Here is a 22,079-nt window from a genome sequence, read left to right on the forward strand (position 1 = left end):
AATGGGTGTGACCGTGATGGCAGATGGGACTTGTAGTCTTTTGACTCATAGATCATGTGAATAGATCAGTGAATGAATGACATGGCTGTGCGGGAAGAGCCACATAAATCCATGTCAACTTCAAATGAAAACAAGGCTGGGGGAATTTGATCTTTTTTCATGATACACCCTAAATAACAAACATGAAACAAGGTAAGAAAGGTGAACTATTCTTTTAATTAATAAGGCAATCATAACTAAAATGTAAGATTTACTCTTGTTGGGGGTATATAGGTGCAGTGGCTTTAGAAGTTTAATCCACCTTTTGCTTGCTTTCTCCCTTCCACCATTACCTTCGGACCAATTATTACATTCATTATTACATTCAAAATTTATTTAATTTTCAGTTTTTTTGCCAAAGGTCTGAGCACGAATAGGAAAAATTAAATTTTTTAATTGGTAAATGGAATAACCATTATTTATCAAACATTTATTTATGATCAAAACATGTATTTCTGATTAAAATGCTGTTAGAAGACATATGGTAAAAAAGCTGTTGTGTGCAAATGCCATTTACACCTCCAGCTGTGAAGATGGCCATCTTGGCCTTTTCCCACAGAGAAGCGATAAGCCTATGTGAACCTAGTATTCTGTATTTCAACCAAGATTTGACTTAAAAAAAACTTTAGGTAGATAAGTGCCACCCTACTGTAGACCATATACATTTGTATAGCTGTCCTAGCCAGTTAGAGCAATTATTTTGAAATCAACACAATGTACTGTATTGTTCGCCAAGTGTGTATTTCTACTTACATGCTTGTATAATAAATACATCTATTTTTCAATCTGGCTTCAGCAGTCAAGATGTTACTGAAACCCATGAGTTTTGGGGTTTCTCCTACAGTTTTAACAGAATAGTAATAAGGCATGTTCATGTGTGGGGCACCTGTTTTCTGTGCCTATGGTCTTTCTTAAAGTGTAAGTAAATCCCCCTATCATTTTCAGCCAAGGAAGCTGCCATCTTTGCCTCTGTTTAATCTACAACTGCCATGATGCTGCACATGTGATCAGTTATGACACCAGCCATTGGATGGTAGACATGTGCAGAACAAAACATTTTGTTTTTTGTTTGTTTCGTTACGTCTTGTAGATTCGTAAGATTCGTAATTTTGTAAGACGCAAGTTTTCAGACCCGTTCGTATTTTCGTAACAGATTTTTTTTCGTTTATACTGAATGATGTCCAAATTATTTTCGTTAATTCGAAATTCGTAATTTTGTTAGATAATAATTTTCGTTTAATGGATTCGTAATTTTGTACTTTCGTAAATACATTGCGGCGCGGTCATTCGCAAACTCGTATTTTAGTTTCATTTTCAACAGGCGGCTAATCCATATTAAGATCGACTTTCTCTTAAGCCCCGTACACACGGTCAGTCTTTTTGCCAACAAACTTCAAAAAAATCCGACCGTGTGAACGCTCCATCGGACAAACTTGTTTGAAGTCCAATCATGTGTATGAGGCTTTACACCGTCCAATGTGACTTAGCACAAAAGAGATAAGCTGATTGGCTAAGATATTAACATACATCACTCACTAACTACACTGCCCAGTGCCCATTCGAAAGAACGATACCAGTACACAAATTTACGAACAGACAAAGAAACGGATTTACAAAACACACAAATGAAAGTACGAACATACGAATGAAAATACGAATATACGAAATTACAAACAGACAAAGGATTTAAAATACGGAATGCAAATCGTTCGCTATAGATGTCATTTTCGTTCTTTTGGCGTTTCGTATTTTAGAAAGTTGGTCCAATCGTATGTTCGTATTTTTGCTTGTTCGTAATTTTCGTATTTTAGTACTTTTAGCTATTCAGATGTTCGAATTGATCCGAATGTACGAATACTAACAAATTTGTACGAAAATCCATTAGTTACGAACGGGAACCCACATGTCTATTGGATGGTTTGACAGTTTGGTTAAGAGCACAACCAATGGGATTGTTACATTTCCGGCACGTGCCAGAAATGAAACTTTTTTAAAATTGGTAAATGGATGGGTTTACTTCCGCTTTAAAATGTAAATCTGGCCCTGCATGCAAGAACTAGTTATTTTAAAAACCTCAAAGTACTGGACAGTGAGCATATAGAATTCCCTGCAAACATATATTTGGCTTTTATTTTATTAAAAGTACCTTACATTAATTTGCAATAAGAGAACGATTCTATACTTTTTGTTATACTTTATGCTACATTGCTTTTGACTCATTTTTGTATCAGTGAAAGTATACTGTACACCCTCTATAATAATAAACATATTCAAAACAAAGCACAAGTAAAGGAAACAAAGTTGTGTGTTTACTGATATAGAACATTACTCATACCTTGTCTTCATCTCCTCTGTCTTATCAGCTGGCACAAGAATAACTCCATTATCATCAACATTCTGAAATGATCTTAGACTCTTAGAGTGATGGGCTGCATGAATCATTAAAGCCTGGAGAAAAAAAAAATGACAGGTGTCAGTGATATGTTTGTGTGGCTTAAAAACAGAAGATAAGAGAAAATAGCCTCCTTTAGCATATAAGGATAACCTCTGTGCCTGACAAACCCAACCTGTCCTAAAATACTTAGGGAGGGGGGTTCAGGTTAGTAGACCGTGTACTCCACTGACCCTGCAGGCAGTATTTGTGCTTCTCAGTGTATTGGAGAACTGCCCATACATGTTTAGGTGGCTGCCACTTCCGGGGAATGCATAACACACCAGGAGTGAGTGACAGCAGACTGGAAGATCAGGACAATAAAGATCGTTTATAGTTACACAATCCTGTGGTTGCCTTACAATCCTCAATTTCTGATGAATGCAGAAATTTACTCCAGGAAAACAGCAAAATACACATCTGAAATGCATATGTATGGCTGTCCTAATCTCCTTAAAGATTTGTATTACAGTTCTGCCACATGGCACTGCAAGGCTGTTAACTTGACACTTTCCTACTGCAGTATGATCGATCATTAGATGACCTACCCCCCTCCTGCTAAGGCTGATATGATAACAGCTAGAAAGGAGACAGAGGCTTCATATTGACAGCTTTGCCTGAGACAACCATTAAGGATTGCCAAGGGGGGACAGCCTTTGCATTTCTCTTGCCGTCGTCCTGAGAAAGCGCTAAGAGATACGAAAAGGTACAAGCTAAGCTAAGGAAAAGATAAAGCGTCCGTCTTTTTCCTAGCTGTTGTTGATCAGCCACAGCAAAAAAGATTGGACAGGTAGGACCTCATAGCTAGAGTTAGGAAGCACCTATCAAAATAGAATAAAGTATTACATGTACTTTATCCAACAAAAGACCAAACTGAGAGATTATGTATGTATGTGTATATATATATATATATATATATATATATATATATATATATATATATATATATATATATATATATATATATATATATATATATATATATATATATATATATATATATTTTAAAATACACACACACATGATATAATTTCATATATTTATGAATAAAAGAAGGACTCGCCGAGTGGATAAATTAGTGCCGATGTTCAACCAAGTGCTAGTCCCGGTCCGTTTCTGTGGGTAAGTAGATAAAAAAGAAAGAATAGGCTGCACATCGATTGAAATCCAAAATGTAGTTTATTGATGACCAAGATTACATCAAAGGACACAACACACAGGTCTTGTAGATGCGTTTCACACAGTACAGTTGTGCTTAAGCAAGATTAAGCACAACTGTACTGCGTGAAATGCGTCTACAAGACCTGTGTGCTGGTGTCATCTTGGTGATCAATAAACAACATTTTGGATTTCAATGTGCAGCCATTTCTTTCTTTATTATATATATATATATATATATATATATACATATACACACACACACACACACATATATATATATACACACATACATATACACACACACACAGTGATAGATCTTCTTTAAGCAATAAAGCTAGCTCACATCCTCATCCCAATCATTCAGTATGCTTGACTGGCACCTAGTGATGCCCCTAATCTCTTCCAGTCAGAGTGCTGCTACACATGGAGTTACAAGAGACTGATAAAGTCAAATTCAGATCTTTGCACTGGTTGAACGTTAAATACATTTCATTTTGTTTTAACTAAATGCATGACTGCATTCACTGGTGCTTCTTACCAGTTACCTGCATTTCAGTTACAGTAACTAAAAACAACACATGTGTCCCTCTATTTGGGCCATTATAAGAGTGAAAGATAAAGAAAATCCCCAAATTTTGAGATGTCACCAGAAAATAAATAGGGGGGAAATCTTTCAATGGGGACACTGGTGTGCTGGTGACCATCAAGGATTCCCTCACTTTTTTTATCATTATCGTATATTATATCTATGTACAATTATTCCTAGTTGCTAATGGCGATTAGACATAACATTTTTATAAGGCAACACTTTGAAAAAGCAGGAAGTGAAAATAAATCTTCCCTATGGTACACAGATGGAAAAGAAAAACAAAATTGACAGTGGTTAAACTCAGTTGATCTAAAATGTAAAAAAATGCCTACAGTGTTAATACTGTGTAAAATAAAGAATACTAGAAGGGGAATTTTTTTTCAAAACCGTAGCAGACAGAACTGGGAATAGCTGTGTATGGCAGCCAATCAGCTTGTTCATTTAAGTTTTAAAAATGAAAGATAAAAGCAGATTGGTTGCCATGCACAGCTGTTCCAGATTCTGGCTGCTCCTGCTTTAATAAATTCAACCAGTATAAATATATGTCCAATTAGAGTATAATAAAAAGAACCATACACAATGCTTCATTGCAACCAACCACAAATTTTGATTTTCCAACCGATTAATTTTCCAGTCTAAGCTTCAATCTGACCAGTCACAGTAAGGCAACCCAGACAGTTCATATTTTGTGGATTCAGAATTAAGCGATCCTGGGCTTACTGGTGGCTGTTTCACCATATGTTCCACAGTACACAGATACACAACACAGTACCTTGAAAGAGATGGACAGAGCCTGCAGCAGAGACATTGTGTTGTGGTGGCCTCCTGACTCAGGCAATGTCTGTGACATCAGGTCTTCGACTTCTGAGAGCCAACTCTCTATAGCGTCCAGAGGGGGTGGCAAACTATGATCCAGCTGCTCCTTCCATGCTGCAATCTGGACACAAAATACACATCAGCTGATGGTCACTGCTTTGGAATTTCCAACAACCATTGTTAGGCAACTCATTAATTTTAATAAAATTGACTGCCATTGCAAAAAGAAGAAATTTCACGCCAAGGAAAGAATAAATAAGTAACTCGGTCAGCTTTCAAAAATCAAATTACTGGCCAAGTTCCCAGACAAAAAACACGGCCACCTACTTACTACATACAGAATCACTGCCCTGGACTGAACCTCACTCATTGTTCCTGTATGACCATCCTGACAAAAAGCTATTCTTCATGGGGGAAGGCCTTATTCAGAGCAGTAAGCTGTCAATGGCAACCAATAAAGTTACTGCATTCAATGGAGTTAATGAAAATTAATGCAAAAGAAAAATGATGGCTTTCCACAAGTGGCAAGTCATCATCTAACCTGCACCGGGAACACAAAACATGCAATCTAAAAGCCTTCTATATCAAAAGGTCAATTTCTCTTTGGCCACTTTTCGTAAACATGGATCATTATCCAATAAAGCAGGGATCCTCAAACTACGGCCCTCCAGCTGTTGCGGAACTACAAATCCCATGAGGCATTGTAAAACTCTGACATTCACAGACATGACTAGGCATGATGGGAATTGTAGTTCCTGAACACCTGGAGGGCCGTAGTTTGAAGACCCATGCAATAAAGGATACACTGCTGGTTACTATAGTTACAGCCCAACATGCAGTTCCACTACGGCCAAAAGTTTTTTGGACACTGAAGCCTCACACCTATATGAGGTTGACGTCCCATTACACAACTATGGGCATTAATATAGAGTTGGACCCCCTTCATGGCTATTACATCCCCCATTCTTCTAGCAAGGCTTCTTGAAATGTGTCGGTGGGAATCTGTGACCATTCAGCTATGAAAGTATTTGTGAGGCGAAGGTCCAGTGTCGATGTTTGCACTAGAAGACCTAGCTTTACCACAAAGGTGCTTATTAGGATTGAGATTAGGGCACAGTACAGGCCACACCAAGCTCACCAAATCCGGTCTTTTTGTAGTTGGCTTGGTACAGAGAGGACAGTCCTGGCAGAACAGGTCCTTCATTAAGCTGTTCCCACAAAGGATAGTGCACAATTGTCTAAAATGTCTTTGTATACTATGGGCTAGATTCAGAGAGGAGATACGCCGGCGTATCTCCAGATACGCCATCGTATCTCTGAGTCCGGCCGGTCGTATCTATGCGCCTGATTCATAGAATCAGTTACGCATAGATTTCCCTAAGATACTACCGGCGTAAGTGTTTTACACCGTCGTATCTTAGGCTGCATATTTACGCTGGCCGCTAGGTGGCGCTTCTGTATAGTTAAGCGAGGAATATGCAAATGAGCTAGATATGCCGATTCAGAAACGCACGTCCGGCCGGCGCATTTTTTTATGTCGTTTACGTTAGGCTTTTTGAGGCGTATCCCATGTTAAGTATGGCCGTCGTTCCCGCATCGAGTTTTGAAAATTTTACGTCGTTTGCGCAAGTCGTCTGCGAATAGGGATGTACGTAATTTACGTTCACGTCGAAAGCAATGACGTTTTGCGGCGGATTTTCGAGCATGCGCACTGGGATTTTTTGAAGAACGCCGCATGCGCCGTTCGGAAAAAACATCAAATACGCAGGGTCACAGTTAATATACATAAAACACGCCCACATCATCCACATTTGAATTAGGCGGGCTTACGCCGACACAGATACGTTACGCCGCAACTAAGGGCGCAAGTTCTTTCTGAATACAGAACTTGCGCCCTAAATTACGGCGGCGTAACGTATCTGAGATACGCTACGCCGGGCATAAAGATAGACGGATCTATCTGAATCTAGCCCTATATCATTACCCTTCCCGTCATTGTGATGACCTAAATTCAATAACTTGAAGGGGTGTCCACATATTTTTGACCATATTGGTAGGGGTATGCAAATTTTCTGCCAATCATCTGCTATGGGCCTGTTTATTTGGCAGTAACTTCGACATTATTTAATATAACAAAGTAAAACATATTGTTTTTTTTTGTTGGGGGGGGGGGTGTTATTTAAGGACAAACAAGGCTTTTTTGTGATATTGTCTTTCGAAAATTATTATTTTTTTCTCTCAAAAACAAACATTCTGTAGAAAACATTGTAGGGAACGTTATAAAAAAAGTATAGATTTTATTCTGTAATTTTTCCTGTTTAAAATAACACTAACAGTATGATGATGGTACAAAAGCAGTTTAAAGATATTTACAACTTTTTATTTTAATTTTTGCTTCTGAATTTGTGCTTTTTTAAATGGAACTGAAATCTCTGAATGGAGGGGGGACAGAGCGATCAATCATCCTCCATTCTTAGATCCTGCTCCATTTATGGAAGCTGTAATATGGACAAAGGAGGATTTTTATAATCAGAAGTGGAAACACCACAAGGGGCGCACACTGCTGCTTGCAAGTTTGCAGATTTTTCCAGTTTAGATTTTGGTTGCACTTTAAATGTAACTAACATGTGCAAATCAATGCTCTTCCCGTTGATCCACAGATCAATGAAAAACAGAGTAGATACAAAAGTAACAATGTTACTTTGTATCTCTATGTCATGTCTGAACAGTGTTGGTAAACACTGTGTCAGACAGCTTTTCTTTGACAGCAGCAACTGTAATGCCCTGTACACACAATAGGTTAGTCTGATGAAAACGGTCTGATGGATTTTTCCATCAGTTATCCGATGAAGCTGACTGATGATCAGTCGTGCCTACACACCATCAGTTAAAAAAACGATCGTGTCAGAATGCGGTGATGTAAAACACAACGACGTGCTGAAAAAAAATGAAGTTCAATGCTTCCAAGCATGCGTCGACTTGATTCTGAGCATGCGTGGATTTTTAACCGATGGACGTGCCTACAGACGATCGTTTTTTTACTATCGGTTAGGTATCCATCAGATAATTTTAAAACAAGTTCCATTTTTTTTAACCTATGAATAAATAACCTATGGGGCCCACACACGATCGGTTTGGTCTGATGAAAACGGTCCATGAGACCGTTTTCATCAGACTAACCTATCGTGTGTATGCGGCATTAGAGCTGCTCTATGTACACAACTCCTGGCTTTGATTGATCACAGCTGAGAATTGCAGGAGAATAGGAAGAGAGAAAGTAGCAGAGGGGCAAAATAACTGGACCTGCTGCACACATCCTGTGTATGATGATGTTTTTTGGGCATGTGAAGCACGTCCCGTGTCCAGAACTAGTTTGGGGCTTACCTGGAAAGTTATGTTTTCAAGTGACTGCTTTATAAGTCGTTGCTCCTCAGGTTGTAGAGTTTCCACAGCTAAGTCAGACATGTAAATTCTCTTCTGTTCATTAAACCTCCTCATGAATAGCAGGATCTCCTAATGCATTTTAAATATTAAAAAGAAAAAATAGAATTTTTTTCTAAATGCATTCTTCGGTTTTATTCACAAGGTAACAGACTTAGGGCCAGATTCTCCAATAATCTGCGGCGGCCTCGCGTAAGCTATTTACACTACGCCGCCGCAACTTACTGGAGCAAGTGCCATATTCCTCAAGCACTTGCTCCGTAGTTTGCGGCGGCGTAGTGCAATTGGCCCGGCGTATCCCCGCGTATTTCAAAGGGGGCGGCTTAAATTTAAATTAAGCGCGCCCCCGTTCCGATCGAACTGCGCATGCGCCGGGCTAAAAATAGCCCAGTGCGCATGCTCCAGTTCTCGGCGGAAAACGTCAATGACGCTGACGTGTGCGTCATTGACGTAAAATCGTATTCAAGAACGACTTACGAAAACGACGTACCCGACGGGAAAAGACGACGCGGACCCGACACCATACTTAACATGGCATACGTGTGACTGGCGTAAGGTTACCCCTCATATAGCAGGGGTAACCTTACGCAAACGACGTAAGCGACGGTTACGCGACACGATTTCGTTCGGGAATCGGCGTATCAGGCTCATTTGCAAAAACAAATGAGACCTGAACGTAAACGCCACCTAGCGGCCGGCGGCGAATTACATTTAAGATCCGACAGTGTAAGTGACTTACACCTGTCGGATCTTCAGCGCATCTATGCGAAAATGATTCTAGGAATCACTCGCATAGATACGCGGGTCAAAAAAGAGAGATACGACGGAGTTTACTGAGATACTCCGTCGTAACTCTTCTGAGAATATGGCCCTTAAAGCCTATTTTCACTTCACTGCAGCAATTTGCCTGTTTCTGTTTTTAACATAATGGGAGAAGTCATTCCACTAACTTTAATCATACCTAAACTCAAAACAAAAATGTAATAAAGTGCAGCTTACTAAACCTTAGAAGTAGGGACTGCATTCGTTTTCTTTTTTAGGCTTTTTTCCCCCTCTTATTTTCAACTAGTGATCTGTCCTATAAATAAACATCATGTCTTAGGGTGGCTACACTCACTCCTCTACTCCCATCTATGGAGGCGCAACCTAGGCACCCTTAAGACAGCAACATTTCCATTCTTCATGTTCTGGAGATTTAGATGGACTAAGTGACTAACCCCATCAATTTAACAGCTTCTCAAAACAATCAAGGTAGGCTGTGAATAACGGTCACAGTTGCTTGTGCACTCAACTGAACTGTTATACCATCAAATTGCTAGTGTCATAACTGATCACATTAGCATCACCATGGCAACTGCAGATCAAACAGAGGCAAAGATGGCAGCTTCCTTGGCTGTAAAGGACAGGAGTGTTTAGTTCCACTTTAAGGGTACATTCCCACTGAGGCATCATGGGCTTTGGCTGTAAAGTGCCACTATTTTTAGCTGCATTTTACCGTAGTTTTTGCCGCGATTTTCAGACGCTAGCGTGGTGGTTTTAGCCCCCGCTAGCAGGCAAAAAAGGGTTGAACCCGCCCACAAAACGCCACTGCAGCAGTGCTTTGCGGGCGGTTCGGAGGTTCTGCCCCACTGATTTCAATGGGCAGGGGCGCTTTAGAAGCGGTATATTCACCGCTCCTACAGCGCCTCAAAGATGTGGCTGGCAGGACTTTTTTTACCGTCCTGCCAGCGCAACGCTCCAGTGTGAAAGCCTGAGGGCTTTCACATTGGAAATAAAGGAGCGGGTCTTTAAGGGCGCTTTGCAAGCGCTATTTTTAGCGCAATAGCACCTGCAAAGCGCCTCAGTGTGAAAGCAGCCTAAAGCTGAACTTCAGCTAACATTTTAAAAACTAACCCTTCAAAGAATGTTAAAAACAAAAACATTTTGGTCATACCAATAGATATAAAATAAAAGGGGAAGAAAAAAAACTTAAAGAAAACGAATGCAGCCACTGCATCTAAAAACGAGGAAGCTTAAATATATTACATTTTTAATTTTAGATAAACTTTAAGCAGGAATGCTAAGTGGGAGGATCTGTCTGCTATAACATTAACTTGTATGATCCATCCCAGAGCTGTAATATAGTATATAATAAAATAAAGTAATAGTAGTATATAATAAAATATAGTAAGAGTATATGGCGGTATATAATAAAATACTCGGAAAAGCAGTGAGCTAATTACACAAGTAGAAAAAAAAAGGAGTCATTCTCTATACGAATTGTGTACAGAACGCCATCACTGTTTATCAAGATAAGCAAAAAACTAAATATTTTTTTTTGCTTTAGAAAGTAATAGCTAAAGTCAAAATAAAGGCTACAAAAATTATAAGAAGATTTTAATAAAACAAAATTGCTTGTATACCAGCTTCGTCAGTTCAATTAAAAAAAAGTTTATCCTTTAAAGTGCTGCTGAACAGATTTGTGTGGTCTACTGCAAGAAGCAGCCTTTCAGTGCAGTCAGATATCGGTACCTGGTACTTTTTGGTGTATGTCTCATCTTTCATTTCAGAAAACAATTTTTTTAAGGTTTGTTCTTCCAAGTTCAACCATTCAATGGCTTTCCTAACTCGATCCTAGAAGCAAAAGACGCATAAAAAAAGGTTAGATAAGTGCCATCCACTAAATACATAGTAGCGTTCATGAAAGTTTGACCACAGGGTGGCGCTATTCCACATCTGCCCAAATCATTTCATGAGGCTTATCAGAACAGCAGACATCCAAGATAAAGTTCTTAAGCCCCATACACACTATGGGCTAGATTCAGCAATGATTTACGCCAGCATATCTATAGATACAGCGCGTAAATTCAAAGCTGCGCCGGCGTATCTTTTTTCTGTATTCAGAAAGAAAGATACGCCGACATTAGCCTAAGATCCGACTGGCGTAAGTCTCTTACACCGTCGTATCTTAGGGTGCATATTTACGCTGGCTGCTAGGTGGCGCTTCCGTCGTTTTCGGCGTAGAATATGCAAATGACCTAGATACGCCGATTCACAAATTTACGTACGCCCGGCGCTATATTTTTTACGCCGTTTACGTTAGGCTTTTTCGGCGTAAGGTTGCTCCTGCTATTAGGAGGCGTACGCAATGTTAAGTATGGACGTCGTTGCCGCGTCGAATTTTGAATTTTTTTCGTTGTTTGCGTAAGTCGTTCGTGAATAAGGCTGGACGTAATTTACGTTCACGTCGAAACCAATGACGTCCTTGCGGCGTACTTTGGAGCAATGCACACTGGGAAATTCCACAGAAGGGCGCATGCGCCTTTCGGGAAAAACGTCAATCACGTCGGGTCACCAAGAATTAACATAAAACACGCATCCTCATTTGAATTACGCGCTTACGCCGGCCCCATTTACGCTACGTAGCCGTAACTTAGAAGGCAAGTGCTTTGTGAATACAGCACTTGCCTCTCTAACTTACGGGAGCGTATCTTAAATACGATACGCTGCGCCGCCGTAACAATGCGCGCCCCTACCTGAATCTAGCCCTATCAGTTTTCCTGCAGGTTTTTCTCTTCAGGTTTACCAAAACCATGTACTGCAAGGGCCTGCCTCATTGCATACAAATTGAAACTCTTATCCACACTCTTGTACACACGATCATTTTTCGGGTTGTAAAAAGACTACAGTTTTTTTGGCAGTTTTTAGCCTCCTGTAAATTTTCTGTCCAGTAGCATTTGGAAGGGGAGGGGCAACATTATGAGTCAGACAGGCTCTGTTACATAAAATGCACTGGCAGGGAACATACATATAAATACTGTATTTATTGGCGTATAACGCTCACTTTTTTACCCTGAAAATAGAGGGCAAACTGTACCTGCGTGTTATACGAAGGGGGCAGTGGAAAGTTTTTTTCCTGAAACTTCCCTCTTAAAGTTAGGGTGCGTGTTATACGCCGATAAATACGGTAAATAAAATGCCATAGTTTGTAGCCACTATAACTTTTGTGCAAACCAGTCAATATACACTTATTGCGATTTTTTTTTTTTTTTTTTACCAAAAATATGTAGAAGAATACATATTGGCCAAAACTGATGAAGAAATTTGATTGTTAAACACATTTTTGGGGATATTTATTACAGCAAAAAGTTAAAAAATATATATTTTTTTTTCAAAGTGTACCTTTTTTTGTTTAAAGCGCAAAAAATAAAAAACACCCAGAGGAGATCAAATACCACAAAAAGAAAGCTCTAAAGAGGACATGAATTTTGTTTGGGTACAGAATCACACGACCGCGCAATTGTCAATTAAACGACACAGTGCTGTATCGCACAAAATGGCCTGGTCATTAAGCAGGCAAATCTTCTGGTCTGTAAGTGGTTAAAAACAGACAAGTATAGATATCGGCTGCAGCAGCCAGGTAATTTTTCTACATCAAGTTACTAAATGAAAGCCGACACCTGATTGGGCATTTTTGCACTTTTAACAAAAACCTATGCACAATAGCCTCAATTCACAAAGATAACACCAGGATAAGGATCTTTACTTGATGACAGTTATTTTCAGCTGTCCAATAAGACCTTCAAATTTAGTTACATGGCTGAAAATAAAAATGCTTCATGAATTAAGCATTGTGTATTAATAAAGTAATTTGAAACAACATAAAAAAATGGCAGTTTGTTGGCTATGGTTACAGACAGAGGACATACTGTTGTGTTCCCTGTAGGATCTGTTCTGTTCTTCGAGTACTGTAAGAACTGGGCCACATAGGTCATGATGGATTTTTCATCAGGATCCGAAACATTTACATCTGTAAAACAATAAAAACTCATCAAACAGGCTGCATGAACATTTAGTACACCCTGGAGGCTGTAGGTTGAAGGCAGTGTTAACTTGGGCACCACATTTCAATATAGTTTTAGTCATAGTCCTTTGACTGAAATGGCATTACAATTTTAGTCGTATTTTAGACATATGAATCATTAAGTTAATAAAATATAATGGGTTTAGGTAAATTGTAATGCATTATTTAGGCATTTCCCTAGAATTTCTAAACTCATTATATGCTTCCTGGAGTAAAAATCGAATAAAATGTAATGGGGACGGGGAAGTAAATGGGAGTGAAGGCTTGCACAAGGCAGAGAACTTGTCTGGGGAGTCTGGTATTTTACACATATGGAAGTATGAAAGGTAGGCACTGTCCTATACACCAAAACACTAATACCCTTTCACACTAAAGCATTTTTACAGCGTTTTAGCGTTAAAAATAGTGATATTAAAACGCTCATGAAATGCTCCCCATGCATCTCAATGAACTCTTTCCCACCGAGTCCTGCAAGCAGCATCTTTGGAGCAGCTTTTGGGTGCTGAAAAAAACACTCCAAAAACGCCCCTTTCCATTTAAATGAATTGAAAGCGCTGTAAAAACGCCTTAACCTTTCACACTGAGGCACTGCAAAAACGCCCTAAAACGTTAGGGTCTTAGCGGTGCCTTACCAGCACATTGGGATTGCAGATGAGGCTTCGCTGGAATAATGCTCGAAAAACGCTTGAATAATGCCCCAGTGTGAAAGGGGCCTAAAAGTAATCCAAAAACTGATTAATCTACAAACCGATGCTAAATACGCAACATGTGTAAATATATAAAAGTCCATATATGCAATAGTATATTGCCAATCACTGCGCTACTCAAAAAGTCTGAAAATTGCCCCAAATCTTCTGTTAAAAATGATCAATTTTATTTTTTTAATCAGTTTTTGGTGTATGGGGCAGCGCTTACCTTTCATATTCAATATTTTCACAGCATTTCCATTGCACTTCAAGGCGCAGCAGCCTTGATTAATCATAGTGGTTTATTGGCTTTATATTTATTGTATTATGGTATCTTACACAGTGCTAAGCACTGCTACCTTGCTGGGAGGGGAAACATTCACCACGCCACGCGGAGTGCAGGGCATTGCTCCAGAACTCCCAGGCAGCAGGCAGACAGAGGGAGTCTGCATCTCTCAGCCAATACAGCTTGTCAGGGGTCTGATGCTTTCACAGAAAGGCGGAGCTCCAAAAAAAAAGGAGTTCGGGACAGGTGGGTAAATGTCCCTTCCTCACATTTTCGTTCATTGGCGAAAATTGGAATTGATTTTCATCATGGTTTGTCAATGGATTACATTTTTATTTTATTTTAGTCACTAAAAACATGCAGCTGACAAAGGTTATGATGAAAATATTTTCATCTACAAAATTAACACTGGTTGAAGGGTGTTCAGCTTTTCATTTTTTTCAGAATTTTTTTTTTTCCTTTTTAAAAATGTCCAGGCATTCTTTACCTTCTGGTTCAAGGAGTCTTGGAATTTTTAACTCTTCTTCTGCAATTCTGAAGGCCTCTCGCAGTTTCTCCTCGTTAGATTTGACCTGAAATGTCTCCATATCAATCAGGTCTGGTCTCAAAGAGTGAATGATTGCTAAGAAGGCCTGCCCATTTTTCCAGCTGGATTTAAAATCTTTCACATTGACAGATCCCACCCTGAAATAGAGGAGGAGAGGATTAGAGTATGTATGAAGATGAAATCAGTAATATCAATTAATAAAAGGTCAGTCAATCCAAAACTGTATTTGTATCATTTATTATTGAACGCAATTGTTACATTTCTGCATCTGCGTTATCAGGGCTACACACTGTAATGCCGTGTACACACGATTATTTTTCGGCTTGTAAAAAAACAAAGTTTTTCAGCCTCTAGAAAAAAACAACGTTTTTTCCAACTTCATCATTAAAACGACGTTGCCCACACACGATCGTTAAAAAAAAAATGCTCTAGCAAAGCGCGGTGACGTACAACATGTATGACGGGGAAGTTCCATTCGGATGACGCCACCCTTTGGGCTGCTTTAGCTGATTTTGTGTTAGTAAAAGACGATTCGTGCTTTTCTGTCTGTTACAGCGTGATGAATGTGCTTTCTCCATTACGAGCGCTAGTTTTACCAGAACGAGCGCTCCCATCTCATAACTTGCTTCTGAGCATGCGCGGGTTTTTCACGTCGTTTAAGCCCACACACGACTATTTTTTACAACCCGAAAAATGACATAGTTTAAAACGTCATTAAAAAATGGAGCATGTTCGAATTTTTTTTTTTGTCGTTTTTCAGAACCCGAAAAATTATGTGAAGCCCACACACGATCGTTTTAAATGACATTTTTTAAAAACGTTGTTTTTTACATGCCGAAAAATGATTGTGTGTACGCGGCATTAGACTTGTAAATTTATATATATATATATATATATATATATATATATATATTTATTTATTGTGTATATATATATATATATATATATATATATATATATATATATATATATATATACACATACATACATATACACACACACACACCACATCTACGGTGGTGGTCAACAACCTGTAGATTGTGATCTACCAGTAGATCGCAGACAGGTGACCAGTAGATCGTGGTCTGGGCTTGCTGACCCGCTATTTCAGAGCATCAAACAAAGTGTAATGTAGAGGGACCAGGGCCGGCCCTACCATGGGACCCGATGGTACCATTGTACCAGGCAGCACTTTCAGGGGGGCAGCAAATTTCCTGCCCGCACGCCATCTCATTCCACCAACTCCGCTCTCCGCTCCACTGTGGGGTTAATTGCATGAATAGAGCCATAACAGGTCCTTTTTATACTCCTATATACATGTATAGAGCCATGATAGGTCCACTTTAGTTATCATGATATAAAATAATGGATGTGGAGGCATTTTGGTGGGCGTAATTTTTTTTTGGGGGTGGCAGCATTTCATTCTTGGTACCAGGCATCACAATGTCTTGGGCCGGCACTGAGAGGGACTACTTGTAAAATTAGAGCTGTAGTAGGGAGCAGAAGCCGCATAAGCCAATGCCTCCTCTGTAGTGCTGGCTCCTGTCCCATGCAGAGTGATACCAACTGCACTCCATCTCAGGAGGCGATATGTTGCCTTTTTACCACCTGATTTAAACTCGTGACTGCAACACGGTAGTACCGCAATTCAAGGATTAAATCGGGTGTGAGGAGGTGAGACTGTGCCAGGTAATCTTTGACTCCTCCCATGTTATTCAGGTAGATCTCCACCTCTAAGGTTGCCTACCCCTGCTTTTCAAGCTATTGAATATGAATAATAACTATAATAATAATAATAATAATAATAAATATAAATGTATACTATTGGCAAGTGATTAAACAAGAGAATTTCTATTATCTATGATAAACACAATTCCAGCTTTTGTAGGTTGGTGCACCAAAGAAAAGCTTTGGGGGAGTGGCTGCATGGGGTGGTGGGAACCCTGCAAAAGCAAGGGATAGGGTAAGTAAAACCGCTTTTTTTTTTGCAACAAAGGCCAACCCTATTTTCTTGTATTTTTCCTGCAGTTCAGTAAGTGCATGTCTGGTTAAAACACCTTTTCTAGGTGCACGTGGTTTTACTGGACACTTTGGGCCTGATTCCCAAAAGAGATACGCAGACTTAACTGCTGTTCAGTCTGTGCCTAACTTTGGAAACGATTCTCAAAAGGCTTTTTCCAAAGTTAGGCAGAAAATCTGACATGTGTAAGACACTTACACGGTCAGATCTTAGGATGCAGTACCGCATCCGCCGCTGGGGGCATTTCTCATGGAAATGCAGCTTTGAGTATGCAAATGAGGACTTAAGCAGATTCCCAAAGCATTTCAGCATTGTGATTTCTGCGTAAGTTCCGATTTTGCTTGCGCAAAACTAGGGCTGGTTTTACAATGTGGAAAGTTAGTCACACCTTGTAAAGGCCCATTCAAGCGACGGCATTTGGTATGCATTCCTGAGGGAGAACTCCACGGCAATTTTTAAATTCAAAACCGGCATGGGTTCCCCCCCCAGGAGCATACCAGGCCCTTAGGTCTGGTATGGGTTGTAAGGAGACCCCCCCTACGCCGAAAAATCGACGTAGGGGGTCCCCCTACAATCCATACCAGACCCGTATCCAAAGCACGCTACCCGGCCGGTCAGGAAAGGGAGTGGGGACGAGCGAGCGCCCCCCCCCCTCCTGAGCCGTGCCAGGCCGCATGCCCTCAACATGGGGGGGTTGGGTGCTCTGGGGCAGGGGGGCGCACTGCGGGCCCCCCCACCCCAGAGCACCCTGTCCCCATGTTCATGAGGACAGGACCTCTTCCCGACAACCCTTGCCGTTGGTTGTCGGGGTCTGCGGGCGGGGGCTTATCGGAATCTGGGAGTCCCCTCAAATAAGGGGGCCCCCAGATACCGGCCCCCCACCCTAAGTGAATGGATATGGGGTACATCGTACCCCTACCCATTCACCTGGAGGCAAAAAGTAAAAGTTAAACACACAACACAAGGGTTTTTAAAATAATTTATTATTCTGCTCCGGAGGCCCCCCCTGTCTTCTTTATTAGCTCTAATACCAGGGGGGGCTTCTTCTTCCGCTCTCCGGGGGTCTTCTCCGCTCTCCGGGGGGCTTCTTCTTCCGCTCTCCGGGGGGGGGGGGGCCTCTCCGCTTTCCGGCTTTCCGGGGGTCTTCTTCTCTCTCCGGGGGTCTTCTTCTATCTTCGCCGCTCTCCGCTGTTGACTCGGCGAACCCCGGTTCTTCTGCAGCTGTCCGGTGCCTTCTTCTTCAGCGCTGGCTGCCTGCTATCTTTGTGTGTTAGCTCAATTAGTAACAGGCAGCCAGCGCGGTCTTCTGTGACGTCAGGTTCTTCTTCTCCCCTCTTCCGATGTTGACTCGTCGCCTCTTGACACTGCAATGATGGAAGCGCGCCTTGCATCCCATTTATATAGGCATCACCGTCCCATCATGCTCCGGCAGGTACCCACGTGCACCCACCACGTGGGTACCTACCGGAGCATGATGGGACGGTGATGCCTATATAAATGGGATGCAAGGCGCGCTTCCATCATTGCAGTGTCAAGAGGCGACGAGTCAACATCGGAAGAGGGGAGAAGAAGAACCTGACGTCACAGAAGACCGCGCTGGCTGCCTGTTACTAATTGAGCTAACACACAAAGATAGCAGGCAGCCAGCGCTGAAGAAGAAGGCACCGGACAGCTGCAGAAGAACCGGGGTTCGCCGAGTCAACAGCGGAGAGCGGCGAAGATAGAAGAAGACCCCCGGAGAGAGAAGAAGACCCCCGGAGAGCGGAGAGGCCCCCCCCCCCGGAGAGCGGAAGAAGAAGCCCCCCCCGGAGAGCGGAAGAAGAAGCCCCCCTGGTATTAGAGATAATAAAGAAGACAGGGGGGGCCTCCGGAGCAGAATAATAAATTATTTTAAAAACCCTTGTGTTGTGTGTTTAATAACTTTTACTTTTTGCCTCCAGGTGAATGGGTAGGGGTACGATGTACCCCATATCCATTCACTTAGGGTGGGGGGCCGGTATCTGGGGGCCCCCTTATTTGAGGGGACTCCCAGATTCCGATAAGCCCCCGCCCGCAGACCCCGACAACCAACGGCAAGGGTTGTCGGGAAGAGGTCCTGTCCTCATGAACATGGGGACAGGGTGCTCTGGGGTGGGGGGGCCCGCAGTGCGCCCCCCTGCCCCAGAGCACCCATCCCCCCCATGTTGAGGGCATGCGGCCTGGCATGGCTCAGGAGGGGGGGGGCGCTCGCTCGTCCCCACTCCCATTCCTGACCGGCCGGGTAGCGTGCTTTGGATACGGGTCTGGTATGGATTGTAGGGGGACCCCCTACGTCGATTTTTCGGCGTGGGGGGGTCTCCTTACAACCCATACCAGACCTAAGGGCCTGGTATGCTCCTGGGGGGGGGAACCCATGCCGGTTTTTTCTTTGAAAATTGGCATGGAGTTCTCCCTCTCAGGAATGCATGCTGAGCGACGCTGTCATTTTTTTTTAGAATTATTTGTTTTCCCGGCGCGTATATTTTTTTTCACCCGTCGCAACTTTAGTGTCCCGTCGCAATCCACAAAGCCGCCCGGCGTCAATTACGTTCGCGCGCTGCACGTCGGGAAAATTACGTCACACGCATGCGCAGTACGGCCGGCGCGGGAGCGCGCCTCATTTAAATTTTAAACGCCCCCCGGAGAGGAGGACCGCCTTGCGACGGCGGCACTTAAGTTACACGGCCTGAAATTTCTAGGTAAGTGCTTTGAAGATCGGGCACTTAGGTAGAGATTTTAAGTCAGTGTAACCTAACTGCTGAAAGTTAAGTTAGGCAGCTTTTTTGGGAATCAGGCCCTTTATACCTGTTCCAGTAAATGTGGTGCTGTCATGGCAATTAAAGAGTAGTTCCCCCCCCCTTTTTTTTTTAACTATTATTATTTTGCTGCCTCATTTTCTTACTCTTCTGCTCATCTGTTCGGAAGTTTAATATCTCCATGCTGTTAACGGTGTTTAAAAGTCATACTGGATGAGAGCTTTGTCGTCACCCAGCCTATTTTCATATGTGTTGCCTACGGCTGAGGTGTGAGTTCTTTTTTGACCTCTGCATAATTTTTATTGTTACAACAATACAAATTATATGCCCTGCCTATATGCCAATTACGATGGCATTATGATGGCAGGGTGATGGTGCCCCCACATGTCTGTTTGAGAATGCTATAAAAGAATAAAAAAAAAGTCAGTGAGCCAATGAGAAGAGAGAGAGGGGGTGGGGCTGAGCCGTGGCTCCGTGTCTGAATGGACACACATCCTCTTGTGTGTTTTTTGCAGTGCTTTACAATCCTACATTATCTATTTTGCCAAACTGATTCTTAGGTACATACCTATTCAAGGCAATACAAACTATAAAGAGGAGGTAATAAACATACAAGGCATAGATAACACTTTTGTTAATATTCCACACATACCGTGCACACTGCTCCTGAGCCCAGTGTAACAGAACTTTCTGAGCAGATATCTTCCATCTAGATCTGGCACTCCGTTTCGGGGATGGGCTTGCCGTAGGCGAAGCTTCTTTCTTAGTGTCACACTTAACCGGTTGCAGGTCATCAGGAGAAGCTAAAATGCTTGCCAGGCCTTCAATCTATTATAATATCGCAAAAAATAAATACAAAAATGGTCAAAAACTAAGACAAAAAAAAGCTATTTAATGGAAACAAATATTTTAATGAAGACGCAAGAACATGTTAACCATTTCTAAAATGTAACTCCGGTTTTTCAACCACTTACATGGAAATGTAAAATGATTTGCCAAATGAGGCCAAGCACAATAGAGGGTTTCCCACTAATGATGTCCTCAACATGAATATTTATGAGCTTGATCTACAATGAAAATATGCAATGATTAGTCCGGAGTGAATTTCTAACGAGGAAAGTAAATAATGAATTGTTTGGGCCTAAAAAAGGGGGATTACTCACTGATTGCTTTCCTAAAAAGGTCAGAGCTGATTCGATATTATTTCTTGACTGGAAGAGGTTTTTGCCTTTTTCACGGGGCTGTTGAAAAAAAAGAAGAAAGCTGTTCATTAAATCAGAAATCATCAAGCTCAATTGAAATGTTGCATTTTTATTTCTTTATAGCCCTGAACCCCAACATGTTAGAACTTGTGCCCGACCTTTCCTTCGACATGACCATAAAAAATAACTATTTAAACTGCTGCTTATTGCCTCATATTGCAGTGCTCTATGTTCGCATAGCTGAGTAACAGCCACACCCACCATTAACACCATTCTTACAGCAGAGGAAGAGAGGGTAGTGTGTTAACCTATTTCTGTAACCAAGTGTTGATAACAATCTATGCCAAAAAAAAGCCTTCAGCTAGTAATTTCCTTTCACCGATATCACAGTATTTGCCCTGTAAATGCATGCAACTTCTGTTATCCCGAAAAAGGCCATCCTATTCTTCTTCAGACATCATGGTCTGGACCTACCTACTTCTTGGACTTAGATGCTGGCCCATTGATGACAATCATTTACACCCTGCAATCCAGGTGTCTGCACAGTAGTATCCATGTTCTGTGAATACATTTTTTCACACAGGTCAGTCCCCTACTGCTGCCTTTTGACTTGACACTGTTGCACATAAAGTGAATATGGGGGGAAGAGCAGAGGAAATGCTTCTTCCCAGCTGCAGCAGACCAATCACAATATTCTCGAACTCTGATCTTCTTAGTCAAGGCATTGCCAATTGCCTGGAACCAAATGACTGCTTTTTTTTTTTTATAATAAAGGTAAACGAATTTCAAATTTTTGGATTGACTGGAATTTGAATCACAAAAAAATAAAATAAATATAGTCAGGCAATGAAAAATTCAGAAAAAAAACAAAAACATGGGGTCCCCCCCCCTCAATCCAAACCAGGCCCTTTAGGTCTGGTACGAATTGCCAAAAAAAAAAACTGCAGTGCTTACAATGATCAGCTTTTGGAGTTTTGCTTCAATTTGTTAGAGTTTTTAAATCTGTTAGTGCATCCAACACTCCCCTCCACCCAGACTGATAATGCTGATGTCTGCTATGCCCCTTGTGCTCGTTCATCCAGAGTGGAGGCACTCTATATTACAGAGTCTAAATAAAGCCTAAAGCCCTGTACACATGATCGGTTTTCTTTGCGGTAAAAAAATCAGCCGAGAAAACCGAAGGGAAAGCAGAGAGCCCGGTAGGAAAACAGCAATGGAGTTTTGGCCGGGATTCCCGGCCGTGT

At 41.5% G+C, this 22,079-nt stretch overlaps 1 protein-coding gene across 3 annotated transcripts in view; it reads right to left on the minus strand.

Annotated features, from left to right (window-relative positions):
* The window catches only part of SYNE2 (spectrin repeat containing nuclear envelope protein 2), a 431,618-nt gene that overhangs the window by 333,684 nt on the left and 75,855 nt on the right, over window positions 1-22,079 (minus strand). For all 3 annotated transcript variants that reach the window (XM_040333402.1, XM_040333400.1, XM_040333403.1), the window contains exons 5-13: window positions 20,797-20,874; window positions 20,608-20,700; window positions 20,286-20,461; window positions 14,780-14,976; window positions 13,166-13,266; window positions 10,989-11,090; window positions 8,421-8,549; window positions 4,993-5,157; window positions 2,375-2,487 (exon numbers count right to left, since the gene is read on the minus strand). In XM_040333402.1, the coding sequence (XP_040189336.1) occupies window positions 2,375-2,487; window positions 4,993-5,157; window positions 8,421-8,549; window positions 10,989-11,090; window positions 13,166-13,266; window positions 14,780-14,976; window positions 20,286-20,461; window positions 20,608-20,700; window positions 20,797-20,874 (1,154 nt within the window). The remainder of the gene's footprint in view (window positions 1-2,374; window positions 2,488-4,992; window positions 5,158-8,420; window positions 8,550-10,988; window positions 11,091-13,165; window positions 13,267-14,779; window positions 14,977-20,285; window positions 20,462-20,607; window positions 20,701-20,796; window positions 20,875-22,079) is intronic.

Source organism: Rana temporaria, chromosome 13 (genome assembly GCF_905171775.1).
Source record: "Rana temporaria chromosome 13, aRanTem1.1, whole genome shotgun sequence".
NCBI classification, from domain to species: Eukaryota; Metazoa; Chordata; class Amphibia; order Anura; family Ranidae; genus Rana; species Rana temporaria.